The following is an 18,768-nucleotide window of genomic DNA, read 5'->3' as shown; positions in this document are numbered from 1 at the left end:
AGAGCTGCGGCTTCCAACCAGCCGCAGTGGACGCGTCCGCTCGAACACCCAGGGCCGTGGGCGGAGATGCCGGAAGTGGCGCATCTTAGTAACGGGACTGACTGCAGACGGGTCTAGAGCTGCCCTAGAAGGGGCTTAAGAACAAAGCCGGTGCGGACTCACAGACACGGGGGTGGGAGGGCGGGGGCACAGACACGGGGGGTGGGAGGGCGGGGGCACAGACACGGGGGGTGGGAGGGCGGGGGCACAGACACGGGGGGTGGGAGGGCGGGGGCACAGACACGGGGGGTGGGAGGGCGGGGGCACAGACACGGGGGGTGGGAGGGCGGGGGCACAGACACGGGGGGTGGGAGGGCGGGGGCACAGACACGGGGGGTGGGAGGGCGGGGGCACAGACACGGGGGGTGGGAGGGCGGGGGCACAGACACGGGGGGTGGGAGGGCGGGGGCACAGACACGGGGGGTGGGAGGGCGGGGGCACAGACACGGGGGTGGGAGGCGGACGCACAGACACGGGGGTGGGAGGCGGGGGCACAGATCGAGAGTGTGGCACCGACGCTCATGCACTGCCACACGCAAACAGACAGCTGGGGGAGCTGAGCTCGGTGCTCTGTGCTGACCCGGGGCGGGGGGTGGGGCGGGGATGCTAGAGTGGGAGGCTCGAGAGGGAGCCGATATATGTGTACACACGTCTGATTCACGCTGTTGTACAGAAGGAACGACCCACGCGTTGTGAAGCAACACACTCCAATTTAAATAAGTAAATAAACTTGGTAAGGGTTAATCAGAAACACGTAACTTAATTTTCGAGCAAAACAAATTCAAAAACCCTTTTAAAGAAGAAACAAAATCCAAACACTCAGTGACCTAAAGTTCATGTCCTGCATCCAATTAAAAATTACTAGACATGCAAAAAAAAAAAAAAATCAGCAAATTTTGACCGATAACAAGAAGGAAAATCAGTCAAAAGGAACAAATCTACAAATGATAGAGAGGCTGGAAACCGCGGACCAGGACACCTAGAAATGTGTAATACGTATATTTAAAATCTAAGAGGAAGACATGAACAGGATGAAGAGACAGATGAAAATATTTTTTAAAAAAGAATCAAATGGGACTTCCAGAGAAGAAAAGTATAGTATCTGTGGGGAAATTTTAACTGGACAATTGTAACATCGGATCAGATATTCCGAAAGAAAATCAGTGAATACGAAGACACCGCAATGGACAATGTTCAGACAGAGAGAAAAACAGAGAGAACACACACGCGCACTCAGCAACCTGCAGGTCAGTTGCCAAGTAGTCAAACGTGCGTGATTCGAGTCCAGGAAGGAGGCAGAGAGCAGGCGGCAGAGGCCAGCCACAGAGAAGCATCAGCGAAGTTGCCGAGAACCAGCTGTTGGCAGTGAATGCTTTAAGTGGCCAGGAAAAGGAAAGAAGAAGATATCTACACGGGCCCTATACTCCCTATACTCAGTCACTCAGTCAGTCCATCTCTCTGCAGCCCCGTGAGCCGCAGCACGCCAGGCCTCCCTGTCCATCACCAGCTCCCAGAGCTTGCTCAGACTCTTGTCCGTTGAGTCAGTGATGCCGTCCAACAACCTCATCCTCTGCTGTCCCCTTCTCCTCCTGCCTTCGAGCTTGCCCAGAATCAGGGTCTTTTCTAGTGAGTTGGCTCTTCGCATCAGGTGGCTAAAGTGTTGGAGCTTCAGCTTCAGCATCAGTCCTTCCAGTAAATATTCAGGGTTCATTTAGGATGGACTTGTTAGAACTCCTTACTGTTCATAAATGTAAAAAGAAAAAAGAAAAGCCAGGTAGCCTGGGGCTGAGGTTGGAAAAGGAGGTGAAGTTGACAGCATGCATAGGAAGCAGCTTCCCGTGGTGGCAAAAATGTTCTGCATCTTGATATGACGGTGGTTACAGGAGTGTTTAAATTTGTCAGTTTACCTGCACGCTTAATATAGGTACATTTTATTATACAAAAAATGCACCTCAGTAAAAATGACTTTAAAGTAATCTTACATTTTAAGATAATTGAAAATTTGAATACTGAATATGTAATGTTAAAAATTACTATTAATTTTTTAGGTATGATAATGGAATTTGGTTAATTTTTTAATGAATTCTTATCTTGAGAATAACAGTGAAATATAGATAAAATCATATGCTGTCTGAGGTTTGTCTTTTTAAAAATGTAGGTAGGTGGCAGAGGAATGGGAAGGAATAAGGACAGAATAATCCTGGCCGTCGGTTGGGAGTGGCTGGAGTGGAAGCTCGGGTATGGGGGGGCTCATTATCCTGTTTTCTTTACCTTTTACAATAACTGTGTGGAACTTTCTCTAAAGTACTCTAAATGCATGAACGATGTCATTAAGTTATTCATTTAAAAAGATAACCTATTTAGAGTGGCCAATACTTTGGGGCATAAAATTGTAGAACGATGTTGTCATAATATATTTTTTTAATTAAAAAAAAAGCTGGCCATGGTGTGGATCTTAGTTCTCCAGCCGGGCATGGAACCTGCGGTCCTACAGAGGAATCGCGGAGTCTGACCACTGGGCCACCAGGGACGCTCCCGTCATATTTCTAGCTGCTCCAGTCAGTGCTGTTTAACTGAGCCAAGATTAAGGTGTCTGACGGGGGCCCTGCGGGATTTTGAAGGGAGTTTTTGAACATTTGCAAAGATGTCCGGTCTCCATAGGCCCAACTGCCCATGGTAAGCTGTACCCCCAGGATCTGGGGCTCCTGGTCAAGGCAGGAGAGGGCTGAATGGGCCCTGCACGCACTGTCTCATTCCAAGGACACAGCGGGTCCCATCTGCCATCTCCCCCAGCTCGCTGGATCCTGTAACAGCAGGCTGAAGGGGCAGTACCAGGGGGTGAGGGGAGGCTCAGATGCACCTGCAAAGGTCTCCTTCCTGGACAAACACGGGCATGCGTCTGATCGTTAGCCTACCTTAAAGGGAAGTGCAAGCTTTCTTGCTCTGCTTTTAAAACTCACAAGTTAAAGAACTTCAAGTGGAAGGGAGGCTGGACCAGAGCTGGGCCAGAGTGTTCCCCTGAGGACGGCTCCAGGACCCCCGGATCCAGCTGCCACCGCACCGCGATAAGTCCCCCAGGCTTCCCCTCCTTCAGCAGCACCTCCCACAGGCAGCATGGCTGTCGTGAGCTTCAGGCGGCTCCCCCGGCCTCCATCCTCCCCCCGACTTTCCCCTGCCTCCAGCTGGGGCTGACCCCCGTCCTCACCCCCTTCCCCAGGGAGCCCCACCTCCCTCTCTCCGCCCCAGGTCACTCCGCCCTCCCCACGACCAGGAGCCGCACCTGCAGCACAGGCACGCCCACCAGGCTTCTCGTGGTCAGGACTGCTGCGGTCCCCAGAGAAACTTCCAGCACAGCCCTCGGGGTTCCCCTGGTGAACAGTGCCAGACAGTGCCGGGCCCTCACTTAAACCGAGTCCCCGGCCTAGTAGCAGCAGGAAGAGAAGTGACATGGCACAGGCCAGTGAGGCGGGCTCAGTGACAGGGATGTGTGCCCACCCTGCAGGTTCCCCCGAGGGCCCTGCGTCACCACGAGCCAGCCAGACCGACGAGGAGGCCTGGGCAGAGCCAGGCCTCTTTCTGCCCTTTCACCACGAGCAAGGCGTGTCCAGGGAGCTGGGCCTGAGCCCTGAAGAGGATGTCAGGCCCCAACTTTCAGCCCCACCCCGTTCCACAAGTGATGGAGCTTGGATCTGAGCCACCCCTGTGGACTGGGGCCCCAACACGGCCGCTCTCACAGAGTTAGAGGCCTGGGACCCCAGGGCAGGCAATGTAAGTTCACCTTCTCTTCAGACCCAGAGGCCAAAGGTGGCTCCTGCAGAGGGAACCCAGCAAGAAGCTCACCGACGGTTCCAGGTGTCCGGGGGCAGGGGAGAGTGAGAGAGGCGATCCCCTGGCTCCTTTGGGGCCAGGAGGCTGTGTGCACTGGGGCCAGCACCCACGTCTCTGGCGGAGTCAGGTCCACCGAGCCCTTCACATTCCAGGAGCCACACCCCAAGGTTTAGGCATGGCGCAGAGAAACATCAGGTCACAGTGAGCTCGAAACCCACCGAGGGTTTCCAGCTGTTAGTCTCTGTCTGGAGATGGACGCATGTCCTTCCCTTGCCTAAAACCACTTCAAGAAGCCCAAGAAGAAAGAAAGTGAAGAAACGGTTAATCGCCGAGCCGTGTCCGACTCTTTGCGACCCCATGGACTGCAGCCCACCAGACTCCTCTGTCCGTGGAACTCTGCAGGCAAGAATCCTGGAGTGGGTGGCCGTGCCCTCCTCCAGGCGCAAGGAGCCCCGGTGACCACTGGGACGCGATCCACCTCCTCATCACCACACAAGTTCAAGGGCAAGGGGATAAACGAACAAACACATGGGTCTTTCAAACCCGACGAAGAGTTTGGTGAGGCTCCACGGATGGGCATTTATCATTAACCCATCAATGCTGATCCCCAAAGGATTGAAAGTTAGGGCGCAGACGTCTCCAAGCCTTTCTAGGGAACCTGCGCACAGCACATGTGAAATGTCTGCAGGGTCCGCACTGGCCTGGAGGGCGCCGTGCGCACGATGCAGAGGGGAAGGCAACCTCCATCCACCTCCGTCTTCTTGTACCTGCAGACGGGGGAAGACTTCTTGGGAGTAAAAGAACGGAAAGCTAACAAGGGTTCTGAACAGCAGCGGAGCAGTGTCTCAGGGAACGGCGCAGCGAGACAGTCCTTGGGGCAAGGACTGGGGACGCAGCGGGGACGAGAAACAGCTCCTGGCTTCCTGGGGCCTGCATTCCAGCACCTGGGGGTCTTTCCAACCTTCTGAGTGGCCCTTTGCCTACCACGGTCAGCGGGGTCTTCCTTTACAAAGCCCTTTCCCCATCTCCCAAAGCTCTGTCACCCTGAAAATAAAAAAGGTTTTCTTGGCGACAGTCCCCCCACTCCCATGCCCCTCTCTCCTCATTCCCCTCCTCCCAAACCTGCAGCCTGCCCAGCGGCCCACCAGCGGCCCAGCCCCGAGGCAGGGAGAGACCGCCCCACGGGAGTGACAGCTGGTCCTTTCCCCAGCAGAATGGTGACGGTGGAGACCCTGCGGCGGGGGGCAGGGCGGGCGGCTGCTTCCCTGGCAGGACCAACGCTCCTTTGCCCTGAAGCGGGGAGCGGCGGGCAGAGCAACATGCCCCCTCCTACCAGGCCAGGCTGGAGCAGGGCGACGGGTAGGATCTCAGGGCTCCGGGAGTTCACCCGAAGGCCCAAGTGCCCAGAGGCGGAAATGCAGTGCCGTATATTCACCCCAAGAAAGGAGCAGTGGCAAAGGCAATGAGCACAGAAGTCCTTCTGTTGGGCATCATTTTACACACGCAGCGGCGGGGACAGGGCCCAGGGTCGCTGCTGTGAGTGTTGTGAGTGGCAACAGGGCCCAGTGTGTATATCTCTTCCCTCCCTTCTGATCAAACCCGCATCAACACGCTCAGCTCACTAGCACTTCCCAGACTAATCTTCCAGCTGGAGAACAGGAGGGGCTGGGGGGCGGCCAGTGGGGAGCCCAGGAAGGGGACTGCTGCAAATCCAGGCTCTGGGTGGCTTGAGGGCAGGGCTGTGGTGGTGGCCAGGCGGACGGGCCTGCAGGACTGCCTCCTAGGCATCTCCAGGGTGCAACTGGGTCCCCGCACACCTGGCCCTGGAGTGTCTCTGGCCTCCCTTAGACTCTGCAGCAGCTGGATGGCCCACACTTCAAGTTCCCGGCTTATCTGCCCCATGAAACAGGCCTCCGTCCCACCTCCAGAGTTCACACCAGGATGGCACTCACTGCCAACGCTGTCACCCCTGGCGGCTCACCTGCTGCTCTCCTTTTCCAGCCCACCCCACCTCCAGGTCCTGGGGTCCACAGACTCCTGGCCCGGATCCAGGCCCCTCGGGCAGCTGCCTTCAGAAAAAAAAGCCACTCCTGCCAGCTCCCAGCTCTCGGCAGGCACGCAATCTAGTCTAATCTCCAAAACAGATCTTTCCCCCAAACACCAGAAACAACAGAGCTCTCCATTTTTCGGACCCCATGCTGAATGCCTTTAAAAACTGCCTGAAATAAGATAACAGAGGGTTGTGTACATTTTCTGCACAAATGGTGGAAAGTAATAAAATAAACATCGACGGGGGTCCCACCTACTCGCAGCTCCGTCGCTTACTTGCAACAAAGGCCGGAAAAGGACGAAGCCTCAGCTTGGAAGGGCAGCGGGTTAGAAGTGCGCCCTCGGGGACCATCCACGCCGCCCGGCGTCCCGCCGACGTGAGAGGGCCGGCTTTCCCGACCGCCGGACGCCGCCGGTGCCACGGAAACCGCAGCGAACGTCCTAGAGCAGGAGGGCTGCCGGCCGCCGGGGGGCGGGAGCCGCGCAGAGCCGGCAGGGGCCCCGCCGCTCCTCGCAGGAGCCCCCGCCCAGGTGAGGGAAAAGGCCACGGAAGACAAAGAAAGTCGGGCCAGTATGAGAGCGAGTCAAGGTCATCTCAGGTGTAGCCAATCTCGAGTCCAGACTTTTATTCATTAGAGAAGCAAAGAAGAGAGAGACGGTCCTCAAAACGAGGTTCCGAGAAGGACACGCCGCGCGGCCCCGCTGGGAGGTCACCGCAGTGTGTCCTGCGCGTGCTCCGCTGCTCGCCCCCCGGCCGGGACGACGGGGGTCTGCGTGGGGGAGCGGAGCACCCGCACACCAAGTGCGGCTTAGGGAGGCCGCGGGCCCCAGCCGCGCCAGGCGTCCCGACAGGTGCCCCGGCCGCGCGCTCGCACGGCTTCCGGGAGCTCCCGGGCGCAGGGGCCCCTCCGAGCGCCGCGCGCGGCCCCCGAGCCGAGGCGCACACGCACGCGCGCACACGCGAGGACCTCAGCCGCGCGCACGCCTCCCATTGGCGGGAGGAGGAGGGCGGGGCCGGGCGGACCCAAAACAAACAACCTGCGGCCGCGCCGCCGCGTGGCCTCCGCCTAGCGCGCGCCCGCCGCGGAGCCGCGGCCACCTGGGCCACCTCGCTCCCCGCCCGCCGTCGGCGCCCAGGCCCCGCCCTCGCGGGGGGTGCCGCGGGGTTATATCGGGCCGGGCCGAAGGTGGAGACGAGACGGGGCCGCGGCGGCAGGCGTGGAGATGCTGCTCCGGAGGCCGGGGCCGGGAAGGCGGTTGCGGGCGCCACGGCCTCGGAGGCTCGGCTCCGTGGGCGCTCGAGGCTGAAGGCTGGACCCTCGCCCCGGGGTGGCAGGCACGGCAGCGGCACTGACTCGACCCGCGAGGACGCCTGGCCGGGACCTGCGGCTGCGGGAGAAGAAACCCCGTCTCTGGAACGGGAAGCAGACGCGCACGCTTCCTCCTCCGGCAGGAACTCCAAGCCCCGCGCGCCCCGGCCCCCGAGGCTGGAACCGCGGCTCTGCACGCCTTCCCCCACGTCTCCGCTCCTCACCCTGAAGCCAGTACGCCCTCAGCTCCTCCCTCTTCGCCCCTGTCGTTTCACCCAATAAGCACAACCACTCCAAAGAAGAACTCCAGCGGAAGGGGACTCCAATCCGGAAAGCGACTGTCTCACCCAGAGGAAGGCGAGCTCCGGCAGAGAGAGGCCAGGACCCCGGCCCCGATCGCCACCACGCCCCGGACACCCGCTGTCCAGGACCGCGCGGAGGCAAAGGGTACGCGCCGGGAGAGGACGGGCGCGGGCATGAAGCTGGAGGTGTTCGGGCCCCGCGCGGGTCTCGGGGACAAGCCGGGGAGTGACCTGGAGGGTGCGGGCGGCAGCGACGCGCCGTCTCCGCTATCGGCCGCGGGCGACGACTCCCTGGGCTCGGACGGGGACTGCGCGGCCAACAGCCCGGCGGCAGGCAGCGGCGAGCGGAGCGCGGGCGGCGGGCCGGGCGCCGAGGAGGCGGGCGCGGCGGGGGCGACGGCCGGGCCCAGAGCCGGGGGCGCAGGTTCGGGGGGTGCGGGCGGCGGCGAGGGCGCGCGCGGCAAGCCGTACACCCGGCGGCCCAAGCCCCCGTATTCGTACATCGCGCTCATCGCAATGGCCATCCGCGACTCGGCGGGCGGGCGCCTGACGCTGGCCGAGATCAACGAGTACCTCATGGGCAAGTTCCCGTTCTTCCGCGGCAGCTACACCGGCTGGCGCAACTCCGTGCGCCACAACCTCTCGCTCAACGACTGCTTCGTCAAGGTGCTTCGCGACCCCTCGCGGCCCTGGGGCAAGGACAACTACTGGACGCTGAACCCCAACAGCGAGTACACCTTCGCCGACGGCGTCTTCCGCCGCCGCCGCAAGCGCCTCAGCCGCCGCGCAGCGGCCCCCGGCCCCGCGCTCCGGCCCCCGGACGGCGCGCCTCCGCCGCCCGCGCTCGCCGCCCCGGCCCCGGCTTCGCCCCGCGCGCGCTCGCCCGCCCGCCCAGAGGGGCGCGCCAGCCCGGCAGGCAGGTTCTGCGGCCCCTTCGCCATCGACAGTATCCTCAGCAAGCCCTTCCGCAGCCGCTGCACCGGGAACATGGGCCCCGGGCCGCGCCCTCCGTGGGGCGCGGCGCCTTGCCCGCCGCCGCCCGCCTACCCGGCGCTGCTCCAGGCCGCGCCCGCTGGGGCCCTGCTGCCGCTCTGCGCGTTTGGAGCGGCCGAGCCGCCAGGGCTGCTAGCGCGCGGGGCCGAGGCGCCGGCCCTCCTCCTAGCGCCCCTGGCAGCCCCGGCGCCGGCCAAGCCGCTCCGAGGCCCGGCCGCCGGTGCGCACCTGTACTGCCCCGTGCGGCTGCCCGACGCCCTGCTCGCGGCCTCGGCCCGCGCGCCCGGCCCGCACCTGCCTAGTCGGCCTGAGACGCTCCTGGCATGAGTGCGCCGGGGGCGGCGGGGGACGCGGGCTCGGGCTGGGCGCTTTCCGCCCGAGGACAGAGACCGTCACAGAACCATCACCCGACGTGCCTTAGAGCGAACACCGGACAGAAGGGTCGCACTGCATCCCGAACGTTCCCTTCATCCTCTGTAACTCACGTTCAAAGGAGCAAAGCAGGGCCTCGGATAGTTTCCATTCCTGAACCAAGCCTGTGCCTCACAGAAACCTCTCCTCTTGGCCCAGGCTCTGCCTTGTTCCTGCTGTCGCACCTTCCAGTGCTTTGTCCCTTACAAAGCGAAACAAAGCCTAAGCAGCACGTCAGGGAGCCGTTCCAGGTGACCGTGACACCAGGTGACCGTGACACGGCTACTGCGGGGGCCCCGGGCCCCTCCTTGCCTGCCTGTGGCCTTTAGAGGCGCAGCTGAGTGGGAGGGGCCAGAGGAGCTTCAGTCATCTCTGCTATTGACCAACGTTTCACTGTGCCAAAAGATGAAAAATATATATATTGTTGGGTTTTATGATTAAATTATTTATATATTTTTGAAACCCGAATGGAAAATGTTGCAGGCGACGGTTGTGGCTTTCCTGTCTGTTGGGTCATTTCTTACGTGTGTTCTCGTTAGGCCGGGTGGCTTCTTCCAAGCAAGAGCTAACCGTTATGTTTGTGGGGTGCCAGGATCACTGCCACCTGAAAGCAAGTGTGATTTTTACTTTTAATATTATTTTATTTGTGTCTGTACATACGTATCAGTTTTATGAAACCCCGGCATAGTGCTCATTTTTTAATAAAACTGACAACCGACTTCAGCACTTTGTGGTGATGGGTTGGAGACGGAGGTTTGTACCCCCCCCTCCCAAATAATCTCAGGTTTGACTCTTAAACTCCTTGTGGAGTTCAGACTGTTTTCCTGAATAATTCCGTAAAGGCAGATGCTGTGGGCTTCATTACCCGACACATCGCTGTAGGATTCTGCAGGATCCAAGTTCCATCAGTGGGGTTTCTTAAACGTCAAAGCAATGACCTCCAGAAATTCACTTAAGTTACCAGAACAAACGATAACGTGTGGGCCCGCCTTCCCCAAGAACCTCTGGGGACAAGTTCAGCTGTTAACCATCTTAGCCTCAAGCAGATGTTATTGGGTAAACTGGTTCTGATCACACTCAAAACGGTGATCTTGGCAAGGTACTGCCTTGACACTGAAGATTTCCTCAGGGAAACTTTTTTTTTAATTATTTGTTTATTTGACTGTGTCTTAGTTGTGGCATATAGAATCTAGTCCCCTGACCAGGGGTCAAACCTGGGCCCACCGCATTGGGAGCTTGGGTCCTAGCCACTGGACCCCCAGGGAAGTACTTCAAGGAAGCTTTAAGAACACTTTGAAAGCCAGTGTTTTTTGTGTCTAAACAAAACCTCCCACCTATTTAGGAATGCAGAGGACGTTCTAGCTCCTTCTGATCTGCAGGGAAGAGCCACTGGTTTGGCGGGGACATAGGAGGGAGGGTCCATCAGAGGAAGTACCGGAAGTCAGCCTGCCTGTCTGTCTCTCCATAAACTCAGAGGCAGCTGAGCTGTGACAGTCTCTGGACTGCAGCCTTGGGGAAGGAGTGCAGAGAAGACACAGAGGCTGCAGATTCAGGCCCCGCTCCTGTTCCCGGGGCCAGGCAGGTGTCACCGCAACCAGGACAAGAGGGCGACGTGGAGGCTGGGCATGGCGAGTGGCGTTTACTTCAGGATGCTGTGTTTTGGCAGAAATAGGAGGGAAAGCCCATCCCTAAGTCTAGTTAACGGGAAGCAAGTCCTGACTGATTCTCACTTGATCTACTTAGTGGTCATGAGGAAGGATAATAACAGGGCTGAATTACGACAAAAGCCACCCATTTACGCGGAGATTGCACCCACATGGGCAATAATTAGATGAGAAAATAAAACTGAAATGGGGGGAGCCCAGGTTCATGGGGTAGAAGTGGGGACCCGTCGCTCAGCTCCTTGCGACCCTGAAGCCCCCGGGACACCTGGGGAGCGCCCACCCATCCCCATCGCTGGGTCCCGCCTACCAAGCCCTCCTCTCCGACTCTGCTGCCTTCAGAGGTCCGGCCCTGCCGACTGCCCCCTTGGGTAGGTGAAGCCAGTCTTTGCATGTCCAGTCGATACACAAGGACCACCCTGCGAATGGACAGAAACACCGAGGGGAAAGCAGACGTCTTCTCAGTCACAGCGCTTCCCGCTCCCCTCCAAGGTCAGTCCTCCCAGAGACACACTCCGTGAGTGAGGGGCCCCTTCCTGCGCCACCAGCGACCATCAGGTTCTCTACAAAAAGGCCAGAGTTAGGGGACCTGGGCGCCCCTGGGACCAGGGGTCAATACCTCTGCCAGGCACCGGCTCCCGCGAACCCTGTGCATCGCCCCGCTGGGCCTGGCCAGAGGCAGCGGAGGGCGGAGGTCCCGCCTCGACTGGAACACACTCAGCCCTGGGAGCTTGGCATCTGTGGGGCAGTTTCCCTGGGAGACTCCACCGAGGTCCAACCTTACCAAGTCCGCCCAGAAAACCCCGTTGTTCCTGCACTGCGGAGGGCAAAGGGCAGGGCCCCAGGGACCCCCACTCCACCCCGCCTGTTCCCCGCCCCTCCCTGCCCTTGACCCTCCCCAGCCCACCCCATGGGCCCACCCCAGCCCTAACCTGCCTCAGCCCTCCCCCAGCCTCCAAGCCACGGGGCCAAGGCCCACCTGTGCAAACAATGGGCAGAGGGCAGCTGACCCTCGACCGATGCAGGAGCTCAGGACGGCGGGGTGGGGTGGGGGTCTGTTTGGTTTGGGAAATGCCCTTTGATACCTGAGCGCCAGAGACTGGCGCCCCACCCGGAGTGCTTTGTGGTCCCCTCACCTGACCACCCCCACCCAGAAGAACCCTCCAGGCCCAGGCCGCTGGATCCTAGGAGAGAAACCCACGCCCCACGCCCTGTGCCCGGCCTCAACCTGTAGGGCCAGCACTGCCCCAGTGCCCCAGGCCAAGCCCCCTACAACCCGGGATCAATCTGCTGATTTTGGTGCCGGAAAACCCGAACAGCCCAGCTGCTTCCTAAGATAGAAGAGGATTCTCCCAAACACCAGAGGCTGAAGCAGGGCGCTGGGCCCTGCCCCAACCCCACGACCCCTGGCAGACCTCCCCACGCCCTGGGCTCCCTCCAGAAATGAGCCAACTTCTTAGTCCCTTGGGCTCTCAAGAAAAGAAGAAACAAATGGAGAAAGTTGCCCCCACCCCACAGGGGAAGAGGGGCTCATGGGGGCCCCCCAGGCTCACTCTGTCCCACTGCCACTGTTACAAAGCAACATCGCCCTTTCTCAGGAAAAATCACACACAAACAGAAGATAGCTCCTTGACTCTATTGGCCAGACCCTAATCTTATGTCAGCCTGCTTATTTAACTTATATGCAGAGTCAGTTCAGTTCAGTCGCTCAGTCGTGTCCGACTCTTTGCGACCCCATGAATCGTAGCACGCCAGGCCTCCCTGTCCATCACCATCTCCCGGAGTTCACTCAGACTCACGTCAATCGAGTCCATGATGCCATCCAGCCATCTCATCCTCGGTCGTCCCCTTCTCCTCCTGCCCCCAGTCCCTCCCAGCATCAGAGTCTTTCCCAATGAGTCAACTCTTCGCATGAGGTGGCCAAAGTACTGGAGCTTCAGAAGCTTTAGCATCATTCCTTCCAAAGAAATCCCAGGGCTGATCTCCCTCAGAATGGACTGGTTGGATCTCCTTGCAGTCCAAGGGACTCTCAAGAGTCTTCTCCAACTCCACAGTTCAAAAGTATCAATTCTTCGGCACTCAGCCTTCTTCACAGTCCAACTCTCACATCCATACATGACCACAGGAAAAACCATAGCCTTGACTAGACGGACCTTAGTCGGCAAAGTAACGTCTCTGCTTTTGAATATGCTATCTAGGTTGGTCATAACTTTCCTTCCAAGGAGTAAGCGTCTTTTAATTTCATGGCTGCAGTCGCCATCTTCAGTGATTTTGGAGCCAGGAAGAATAAAGTCTGACACTGTTTCCACTGTTTCCCCATCCATTTCCCATGAAGTGATGGGACCAGATGCCATGATCTTCGTTTTCTGAATGTTGAGCTTTAAGCCAACTTTTTCACTCTCCTCTTTCACTTTCATCAAGAGGCTTTTTAGTTCCTCTTCACTTTCTGCCATAAGGGTGGTGTCATCTGCATATCTGAGGTTATTGATATTTCTCCCGGCAATCTTGATTCCAGCTTGTGTTTCTTCCAGTCCAGCGTTTCTCATGATGTACTCTGCATAGAAGTTAAATAAGCAGGGTGACAGTATACAGCCTTGACGTACTCCTTTTCCTATTTGGAACCAGTCTGTGCAGAGTACTTCATGCAAAACGCTGGGCTGGATGAAGTACAAGCTGGAATCAAGATTGCTGGGAGAAATATCAATAACCTCAGATATGCAGATGACACCACCCTTATGGCAGAAAACAGAGAACTAAGGAGCCTCTTGATGAAAGTGATAGAGGAGAGTGAAAAAGCTGGATTAAAACTCAACATTCAACAAAGATCGTGGCATCCAGTCCTATCACTTCATGACAAATAGATGGGGAAACAATGGAAACACTTTATTTTGGGGGGCTCCAAAATCACTGCAGATGGTGATTGCAGCCATGAAATTAAAAGACAGGTGGGCTCCCTCCCACAAGCCTCTCCTTGCTCATTGGAAGAAAAGCTATGACCAAACTAGACAGCATATTGAAAAACAGAGACATTACTTTGCTGACTAAGGTCCATCTAGTCAAAGCTATGGTTTTTCCAGTGGTCATGTGTGGATGTGAGGGTTGGACTATAAAGAAAGCTGAGCGCAGAAGGATTGATGCTTTGTGGTGTTGGAGAAGGCTCTTGAGAGTCCCTTGGACAGCAAGGAGATCCAACCAGTCCATCCTAAAGGAAATCAGTCCTGAATATTCATTGGAAGGACTGATGCTGAAGCTGAAACTCTAGTACTTTGGCTACCTGACGTGAAGAGCTGACTCACTGGAAAAGACCCTGATGCTGGGCAGGATTGAAGGCAGAGGAGAAGGGGATGACAGAGGATGAGATGGTTGAATGGCATCACCAACTCGATGGATGTGAGTCTGAGCAAACTCTGGGAGATGATGAAGGACAGGGAGGCCTGGCATGCTGCAGTTAATGGGGTAGCAAAGAGTCAGACTCAACTGAGCGACTGAACTGAACTGGATCTCATAGATGAGAAAACAGGCCACAGGGTAGCTGAAACACTCCTTCCTGACCCAAGAGGAAACCAAGACCCAGTTCAGAATTCTTTCCATCGTAACACTGAACTGGATCTTTGTTTCCTCTTGGGTTGGCCTAAACTTAGTTGAACTCTTCAGACAACTGTCTCAGTTCACTCATTAACTGGTAGGCAGGCCTCCCAAACTGTGACATGGTTTGTTTCCTTAGTGAGAGCTGGTGTCCCCCGAGGGGAGGCCTGGGCGTGGGGGGCCTTGGCATCACTGTCGAGGTCAGGCAGCGCCCCTGGTGCCCTTTCTGTGACTGCAGAGCAACCCCCCAAGGGCACAACAGGATTCTGTGCCCAGAGCGCCCCAGAAACCCTCCCCAGCCCTGCTCTCTGGTGAAGCGACAGGCGGGCGCCCTCCCACAGGCCTCTCCCACTCTCCCAAAACAACAGAAACGGCCCCTCCCGTGCGGGAAAGAAAGAACTGCCAGTAACCCACCTTCCATTTTCACATCTAAAAATGCCAACACAATGTGCTGACAGGACCCACAGCTTTCCTAGGTGTCAAGAGCTGTGTTGGCATCACTCTGTTATACCGTTCTTTATTTCTTTACTCTGGGCTTCCCAGGAGGCTCAGCAGTAAAAGATCTGCCTGCAGTGTGAGAGATGTGGGTTCAGTCCCTGGGTCAGGAAGATCCCCTGGAGGAGGGCACGGCAACTCACTCCAGAATTCTCGCCTGGAGAATCCCATGGACAGAGGAGCCTGGCAGGCTACAGTCCACGGAGTCGCAAAGAGTCAGACACAACTTAGCAACTAAACAGCAATGAATTATTTATATCATAGTAGCTAAGCTTTGCCCGGGTTCTAGAAATTAGACCGCAGAGCCCGGTAAATATGTCCTGCTTTCTAATGCTACAATAGTTCTAAGTAACAGACTTTACAGTTCCCTAATGAAACCATTAAACTCTTTTATGCTTCGACAACATAACTTGTTAATTCTTAATGTTGTCAGCAAACGGCCCTAAGACTGTGATCAAAAATATGAAAATGCATCTTCCCCGGATTCCAGGTCCTTTTCAAACTGGCAGAGGCTCCAACATTACACAGCGCTATTGTGTGGACCTCTTGTGTTTGGCTTTCAGATGGACGGTTGGCTAGAAACAAGCGGTGTCCTGTCCCCCTCCAGCTTACACACGGGCCTTACATGCTCCTTCCCAGGGCACTACAGGCAGACACAAACACTGACCCTGCGACACTGTCCTCTGCACGCCCAGAACCTCTTTGCCACTCCTCTCAGGGAAAGTTCAGCCCAGAGGGTCTGCCAGATCTCAGCCTTTTCATCACATCTGGAGTCTGAGATAGCAAACATATTCAACAGCCTTGACACGGATTTGCGGTTTCTGATCCCCAAGGTCTAAGGGTTAAGGGAAAAGGCAGAAGGTTTAGCAACCTCTGGCTGGCTTTGCTCATTGCCGTCAGAAGTCTGTGAGGCTCAGAACCACGGAGCCGGTCCACCCACGGGAGCGCTCAGGATGGGGCTCCAGGAAGATAAGCCGGAGCGACCCGGGCTCCAGGGCCCTGCGGAGGCTTGCCCTCTTAGCCGGGGCACCCCCGACCTCCTGGGGCTCTGCTCCCACGGTGGGTGCACAGGGGGCCCGGCCATCTCCCCAGGGCTCCGGAGCTGGGGCTAGGGCGGACTCCATCCCAGACGAAGGGAGCTGACTTGTCCCTGGGCCCGGGAGGCGGCCCATCAGTCCTGGCTGCGGGAGGCCTGGCTGCCTCCTTGGGGGAGGCCTCCCAAGCAGCCCTGTCTTGGTCCCATTTGTTTGCCCACGTGTCCGTCGCCAGCACCCCCAGTGCCAGGCTGTGGGCCAGCCCGGGTGCAGAGCCAGGCCTTTCCCGGCTGCACTGCAGCCTCGCACTGGCTGGCTGGGGACCCCACGGGGCCTGGCGGGAGGATGTGGGGACACGGGCTGCGCCTCGTGTGGTGGGCATCAGGCCGGCAGTGCGGGCAGCTCTGTCTTCTCCTGCCCCAGCCCTGGGAGACGAGGGCAGGCACCCGGGGCCTGGCCCAACCGACGGCCGCCCGGCAAGAGGGCTGACCTCCAACCAAGTCCAAGCACAGCACGGGCCGACGGTTCCCTCCATCTAGCCACCTGGCCGAGGATGGACAAGGGACCAAGTGCCCAAGCAGAAGAGAAACAGCCTTGCTGCGGTCCCACCTGACGCCCGGTGAGCCCCCAGAGCAGCTCCGGGGGTGCCGTCTGTCCAGGGCCCACAGGAGGACCCAGCACCCCTGCAAAGAAAGGACACCCCAAGGGCCCGGCGACAGAGCCACAGCCTGTCCACCACGCTCAGACCCAGCGGGAAGGACATCCTGTTCCCTGACCCCTGACCTCAGCCTGCACCCCGGCTCCGTAACTGCAGGTGTCGAGGTGCCTGGGAGGTTGAGCAAACGGGACATTCTTGACCCCGACGGCAGCTACACACGTCAGCACTCTGAACTGAGGGAATTATTAGTTCTGTATTTATTAGCTGAACCCCTTTTGAGTAATCGCCTCTGGGGACATTTATAAACGCAATAAAAGGTGCATCATTGTTTACTGCAAAATGACGAGGCTCTTTCTGGGTTCTGGCTGAAGCAAGCCCTCAGGCGGGCAGCCTGTCTGTCCAGATCCGGGAAAGGTTGAGGGCAGCCTCCACCTCTGCTTCCTAGGACATCAGCAGGAGCTGTCTGCTGACCTGGACCCAGCCAAGATAACCTGAGCCCGGATCTCCAATTGGGAACCCCAGGATGACTTGTGACGGAAGAGGGGTGTCTGCAGCTCAGACACACTTCGGGCCCTGCCCTTTGGCTGGCAGAGGGCCTTGGACACAGCACGCCCAGTGGGGTTTCTTAACCAGTCACAGGGGATAGGAACCCACCCCTCTTTCAGGCACAGTGGATTCGACAACATCAGGGTCCACCCCCGCTCTGGACTGGCCGCGGGCTGTTTGTGGAGGGCTCTCAGATCCACATCCCCTGCTGTCTCAGTTGCCACCACTGAGTCACTCTAAGTCGCACAGCAGACACAGGACAGACGTTCTTCGGGGGTGACATAGAGAAAACAGGCAGAGGAAGACCAGGCTGCCTCACACACGCCTTCCTCGCTCTGTGACCGCAGGGCCATGGATGGGCTCGCCGGCCTCAAGCATTCACCATCCACACCCAGAGGCGCCCGTCCACAGACCCACACGAACGGCAGAGTCTTCGGGAACATTCCTGCGGCCGAGCTCAAGCTTTTATCTGCCACACGGCACTAGTGGAGATGCTCAGTATAAGAGAAACAGCTCTGGAAATCGGCCGCTGGTCCAGGTAAGCCCCAGCCAGGCCCAGCGACCGGCAGCGAGTCCAGCCCACACGGTGAAGAAGTCCCGCTGCCCGCAGGACACAGGCGGCTTTCCCCGCAGGCGCGCCTCCTCCTCTGTGCAGGGACGTGAGTAAAATGTTCAGTTGCATTGTTCAAGCATACTGGAATAAGTCTGCTCTTGAATTCCTTCGACTACGAACTGTCCAAGTTAGAAAGCAAACGCAGGACCTACAGCCCAGGCCCACAGTCAGCAGCCAGGCTCCAGGGGAGTGACTGGGCACCAGGACCCATTAGGAGGCCACTGCCCGGCTAGCCCTCCGGCCCGGGCCTCAGTCCAGACGCTGCCCGGAGGCCGTGGCCCCTAACAGCTCCCTGAGCTGCGCTGCTTTGCCCTGTTGGAGGAGGAGGCTGTGTTGAAGGCCCTGAGCACGGCCAGGGCAGAGGCAGCCTCTGGTCCTGGGGAGACATTGCCTGGAGGATGCGCGGGTCACGTGACCACACATGGCCGCCCCACCAGACAGGGGAACACACGAGTTCCGAGAGATTCCAGAGGTTCCGAGAGACCACCTGCCCACACATCCTGCCCGTGGTGTCTTCGGCAGTCACCCCAGGCAGCCAGTGAAGTGGTGGATCCCTCCTGGACAGAGAGCCAGGCAGCAGCCACTCTGGGCCTGGTAGGCACACCTCTCTGCTCACCCGAGATGACAGCAAGCCACATCACTCCTTCCGTCGAGGGGACGTCAGCTGGACACCACACGTCCTCCTGGCAGAGGTAGACACTTCCCGGGCAGCGGGCAGGCAGGCGGCCGTGCACCCTCAGCCCCAGGGCCACGGCCGGAGGGGGGCCACGGGAACCCCTCAACCGGCAGCAACAGAGTCTCTGAAACACAAGATAAGGGGCCGTGTGATGGGGTGGTCCCCTCCCTAATACAGGTGAAGGGGGCCATTCTCAGCAGTCTTGGTAATTCCGACAAATTTTGCCCAATGGAAGTAAGTGGTTTGAGGAAAGAACACTTCGAATGTGCTCAAAGGCACCGTCTGAGTCTCCCCAAGTGCACAGGGGCAGGGGCAGACTCTGGAGGCCGTGGAGTCTGCTTCCCTGACGGACACCCCTTGTCTGAAGCCCAGGACAGACCGGGCTGGGGCGTGCTTGGCAACGGCCCGCACAGTTCCTATCACCGGAGGCGTGACGGCCTCATCCAGGGCAAGTGCAAAGACTTGGGGGGAAATCAGTTGAAAGAAAGACACAAAGTCAGCAAATTAGGCTCAAGTTAAAGATGGGGTGAGTGTCCTGAGCTGAGAGAGGGCCAGGGGAGCCTGAGTA

At 58.3% G+C, this 18,768-nt stretch overlaps 1 protein-coding gene across 1 annotated transcript; it reads left to right on the top strand.

The window, feature by feature from the left end:
- The first annotated feature begins 7,702 nt into the window (after positions 1–7,702).
- FOXQ1 (forkhead box Q1) lies at positions 7,703–8,848 on the top strand. Its single transcript, XM_068961155.1, has one exon. It carries the CDS (start codon positions 7,703–7,705, stop codon positions 8,846–8,848), a length of 1,146 nt encoding a protein of 381 aa, XP_068817256.1.
- Positions 8,849–18,768: the final 9,920 nt, after the last annotated feature.

The sequence above is a fragment of the Capricornis sumatraensis genome, chromosome 22, assembly GCF_032405125.1.
Source record: "Capricornis sumatraensis isolate serow.1 chromosome 22, serow.2, whole genome shotgun sequence".
Classification (NCBI taxonomy): Eukaryota; Metazoa; Chordata; class Mammalia; order Artiodactyla; family Bovidae; genus Capricornis; species Capricornis sumatraensis.
This window is presented reverse-complemented; position numbering and strand designations above follow the sequence as displayed.

Bases quoted from the DNA above. Each gene is read 5' to 3' on its own strand.
- FOXQ1 (XM_068961155.1), top strand. From the start codon at position 7,703: ATGAAGCTGGAGGTGTTCGGGCCCCGCGCGGGTCTCGGGGACAAGCCG.